The sequence below is a fragment of the Dendrobium catenatum genome, unplaced genomic scaffold, assembly GCF_001605985.2.
Source record: "Dendrobium catenatum unplaced genomic scaffold, ASM160598v2 fragScaff_scaffold_740, whole genome shotgun sequence".
Taxonomy (NCBI): Eukaryota; Viridiplantae; Streptophyta; class Magnoliopsida; order Asparagales; family Orchidaceae; genus Dendrobium; species Dendrobium catenatum.
The window spans coordinates 1,077,429-1,082,252 of NW_021319202.1; the positions used below are offsets into that span (position 1 = coordinate 1,077,429).

The 4,824-nt window shown below is 37.6% G+C and overlaps 1 protein-coding gene across 2 annotated transcripts in view; it reads right to left on the reverse strand.

The window, feature by feature from the left end:
- Nucleotides 1-2,910: 2,910 nt before the first annotated feature.
- LOC110098758 (14 kDa zinc-binding protein) overlaps nucleotides 2,911-4,824 on the reverse strand; it is a 25,289-nt gene continuing 23,375 nt past the window's right edge. Inside the window, exons 4-6 of one of the 2 annotated variants that reach the window (XM_028696381.1) lie at nucleotides 3,453-3,570; nucleotides 3,247-3,360; nucleotides 2,911-3,171 (exon numbers count right to left, since the gene is read on the reverse strand). In XM_028696381.1, the coding sequence (XP_028552214.1) occupies nucleotides 3,293-3,360; nucleotides 3,453-3,570 (186 nt within the window). In that variant the 3' untranslated portion in view covers nucleotides 2,911-3,171; nucleotides 3,247-3,292. Of the gene's footprint in view, nucleotides 3,361-3,452; nucleotides 3,571-4,824 lie in introns of both variants that reach the window. The other variant, XM_020825673.2, reaches the window with a different exon arrangement.

The following is a 4,824-nucleotide window of genomic DNA, read 5'->3' on the forward strand; positions in this document are numbered from 1 at the left end:
GGTATGGTAAAATGTAAATGCTGAAAGATATTTGACAAAATAATTATTAAATTCTGTTAAATTCTATTAAATTATTTAGAAAATTAATACAGGATTTTAGATATTTAGTTCATTTAAGGATTTAAGATTTATTAAAAAAAATCTCAATTCGTTAAATCGTTTGAATGATGAGATTTAACAAATATTAATTTTAATCAATAATGAGGTTGAAAATGGGATTTGTAAGAAAAGAATTATTACACAGCTCATCTTGGCCTGTTGCATGAGAGCTTAGACTACCAATTAAGAGGTCTTGGGTTCGAGTCTTTGTGTATCGATGCGTACGTGAATTTGTCTTAATTGACCTAAATGTTTCCAAAAATAGAAAAGAACAATTGTTTGACAGTTTTTTAAGAAAAATCTTGCTTTAAAAGACTGACATAACCTATGGTACTTTTCCAAAATGCGAAAAGCCATTCAGAGGGTTTTATGACGAGGAGGGGCTAAGTCAATCTATGAGTGCTGACTGAAAGAGATTTAAATTGTGCTAGTTGGCAACTGTAAGATAGAGATTACTACACATATTATATTGTTTTGAAAGGACAACTCCAAGTCATGTACGGGATAAACTTGAAGAACAGTCACAACTGATCTAATAAATATCTACAACTTGCTGAAAAGCAAAAAAAAAAATCATAAAGATCTACAATCCTGAAGAACAGTCCATGAACTAGTTGGCATTAGAAAAAATCAACAAGAAAAAAGACTGGCTTTTGGTGATACGGAAACGTCAAGCAGATCTAATATTCAAATATATTTCAGATCATACAGAGACTTACCATTTTGTGTGTTGAAAAGAATTGATTTGGGTGGTAATACCCTGGGACCTCACTTAATGCTGTACCTGAACAAAGAAAAAAAAAACTACGTGAGCTTCGCATATGGCAAGTATTTGTCACATTCGAAGCAGTTCAGGATTCAATTACAGTAAAATTTCTTAAAATGCGCATAGAAGTTACTGATGAAATTGAATGGTAGGTATTTACTAAGAATAAAATGGCTTGGTCCATCAAGTATAAATCATTGCCCCACTGATTAACAAATATGGTAATGAACTAAAGAAAAAAAAAAGGAAAACAGATAGATACACTGAGAACAACTTACACTGAATTTTAATTTACAAGGTGGTTGGGATGGAGCCGTCTGCATTAAACTTGGCCTCGAAAATGGGAGATTTATTTCAGAAGACTTAGCGCAGCCTGTGAAGAAGAAAACGACCAATAAATCCATGTGGGGTATGAGATTTAATGCACGATTGCAGCTCGTGGCCTTAGCCTGCTCGGGATAAAAAAACAAAAGGAGATTTAAAATCCAGGTAATAAGCATTGGCCACGGCGTAACCTGTAAATGGTGTAATATCTGAATGTGGATCTCTGCAAGGCTATTGAAAAGCACTGAAAATAGAAAATGAATTCGGCGGTTAATGAAATAAAGAAGGAAAGCTCAACAGAATGGAGGGTATGGGATACTGCCCTGAATTGTATTAACACAAAGAACAACCGTGGCTTAGTGATTGAAAATAAAAACCTACAACCATTCTCAAAGCTCAACCTGCCAAAACAAAAGATAGAAATAACGAAGAAATAACAGTAGCCTGACTGAAATGAAGGAACAAAATTGCTCCAAGCACAGTTCGCTCAAAGACCACAATGTAGATTATCCCAAATAACATATTACACAACAACAACATCAGGTCTTTCTCCACTACATGGGGTCAGCTACATGAATCATTTTTCGCCATTGTGTCATGTTAAAAGTCGAATTCTCATTTAAATCTAATAAAAAAAAGATTATTTCTAATATTTTCTAACCAAGTATTTTTAGATCTACCTCTACATTTCTTAACATAAGTCAAATCTAATACCTTAACTTTCCTAACCGGGTCATTGGAAGGCCTCCGTTTAATGTGACCAAACCATCTAAGACGACTCTCTCTAATCTTATCGTCCATTGGAGCTACTCCAACCTTTTCACGTATATGCTCATTTCGTATCCTATCTTTAAGAGTAAAGCCGCTCATCCACCTAAGCATCCTCATCTCTGCAACACTACCTAAGCATCCTCATCTCTGCAACACTTAACTCACATTGATAAAAAATTCGATGATAAAAAAAAGATAGAAATGCTACAATACCCACCCCGCACAATCCACAGCACAAAATATACTATGTTAACAACTTATAAATTAAGTGAAATCACATAAGATAATTAAATTTTATCCCTCCATCAATGAGCAACATGATATTTCTTTATTTAAAAAGAAAATCACTAACAATTTAATGGATTGTCAACATCTTTGTATCATAAAAAACGACATAACCCAGCGCTTTTCTGACGGCGCACTTATTTATATATATATACTTTGCCAGCATGATATTACTTTATATATTTTAATCAAAGACAATTACATTCACTGTAAGCTGGTCACTGAAGCACAAACCAGCATTCAATCAGCCACAGCACACACAAAAGCCTCATTCATGATTCTCAGACACAGAAAATCGCACAAAATATCACATTAAAAGCTCTAGTATATGTACACTTTATTAGGCTCCTCTAGTCGCTGTAAAATGAAGGCACACGTCATAGACATGCAGTAACACTCCTGCTTCTAGGAATATACAGGTGTTGCACGCATATCGTTTGAGGACCACTTTCATAATATTAAGATGACCATTCACTTTATTACAGGACAACCATAAGATGAGTAATGTGTAATTTCTATCACCTTTCAGCTCTAGTAAATAATTTCTCAATTCCTTAAAAGTGAATTGTAAAAGGAAGAACTTCTAAAGATTAACTGAAAGACATTTTTGTTACATAGCATGAAAAAAAAACTGTCAACAAAGCGTAGCATATTAAGAGGCCATCTACTAAATATATATGTTGCATAACATGAAAAATAAAATGTCAAAACAGCATTTCCATTAAAAGGAAGATAGTAGAATTTATTGTAAAGAAGAGGACATGTTGCCAGTTCCAAGAAGTTCATGACAGAGAGGAGGGGAACTTAGTTTTCTGTTACCATATATAGTGGGCACATGAATTGCCACATGAATATAAAAAAGACACTCAGCAAGCAACTTATTTCTGAGTTGAGCTTCGTTTGTAACGGCTTTTTTACTGCTTCTTAAAACAGCTTTTTAATATAAAAATAAAAAATTTATATTAAAAAGCTGCTTTAAGAAGCAATAAAAAAACCGTCCCAAACGAATCCTTAACAAAGTAGTAGGCAGCTGCATGGTTGGATCAATCAGCCTGGCGGCCAATTCATTTGTCTTCCACCCAGAAGATGAATGTGAAGATGGTAAACTGATTGACCTGCACATAATATTAAGAACAAGGTGATGAACAACATCAATTGACAGAAAATAAACGAGGCCTAGACATACATAAAAGGAAATAATACAGACATCCATTAGGTCCATCATTGATGACAGTCCTAAATCCATCATCGAGGCCTTCCTGCTTGGCCACAAGTTTGGCAACATATAGGAGATAGCCAAGTATCTCAACATGTCTCTCCTCCGCCTGATAAGTATAGGTAAAGAAAAAGTTAAAATGGAACAAACTGATAGGAAACACTTGAAATCAAGTATTTCCTATTCACCTTTACAGCAAAACTCCACGAAATACTGCTGTCCGGAGAAGGAAAACAGTAAAAACAGCGGAAAAACTGTAGAAAACTGAGAGAAATTCGTAGGAAAAACTTGTATTTTACTAGTAGAAGAAGAAAACAGCAAAGATACAATTGATCCTCAATTCGAGAGGAGGATCGATCTCTCCCAAATCTCTAGACGCCGCTAGAGCCCAAAGAAAACCTAAGAGATCTCAAATTTCAGCCAAATTCAAGATACTCAAACCCTAGCCAAATCAATTATTTAATGCATACAAATCAAAAGGAATTCCCTAAACAGTCCCTATGTTCAAATTTCCCTCTCAAACCGCTAAAAAAGGCTTCCTAAAATGCTCTAATGGGCTGGTCGGGCCAATCGATCTACGCAGGAGGCGGAGATCTGTCGCTCTTTGCGACTTGCCGGTCCTGTGCGGACCGGCTGGACCGGTCCAGTGGACCGGTCTAACAATACTCCCCTCCCAAAAATCCACCTTGTCCTCAAGGTGGAGATATGCTCGTGTTCCAGTGGAGGTGACCATCCTTGAGGAGACTGAAAATCCTTATTGTATTGCTGAACCAAGGGCGGCACGGAAGGAGGAACCTCCCCTCCCTCTTCCAATCTGATCGCATCCAGCCTGTGTAGTCCCACCAGATAATCTTCCCCCACCTCTTGTACGTCCCTAACCATGGTCTTAAGTGATGTGATGGCTTTGGATAGCCCTGCATCTCCCCTTATGACCACCCTTCTCCCGTCCACCATTAATTTCATCGTGAGTGCTCCCCAATTGTCCTTGGTTTCCCCCAAGGTTTGCAACCACTTCATCCCCAGGATGACATCAGTGCTTCCTAACTCTAGTGGGAGAAAGTCCTCCTTTACTTGAATTTCCTGGATGGTCAACACCACTCCTCTACAGATCCCCTGGCCTTTCTCCACCTTCCCTGTACCCATCATCACCCCATAACAACCGGTGTCCACCAATTTCACTCCCAGTTGGTTGACGACCTGAGTGGAAATGAAATTGTGGGTAGCCCCACTATCAATTAGCACAACCACCTCACGGTCAGCTATCTCTCCTTTCACTTTCATAGTGTGACTCGGAGTGAATCCCACTACAGAGTTCAGAGAGACTTCTGCCACATCCAGGTGCAACTTCTCCTCCTCCTCTCCA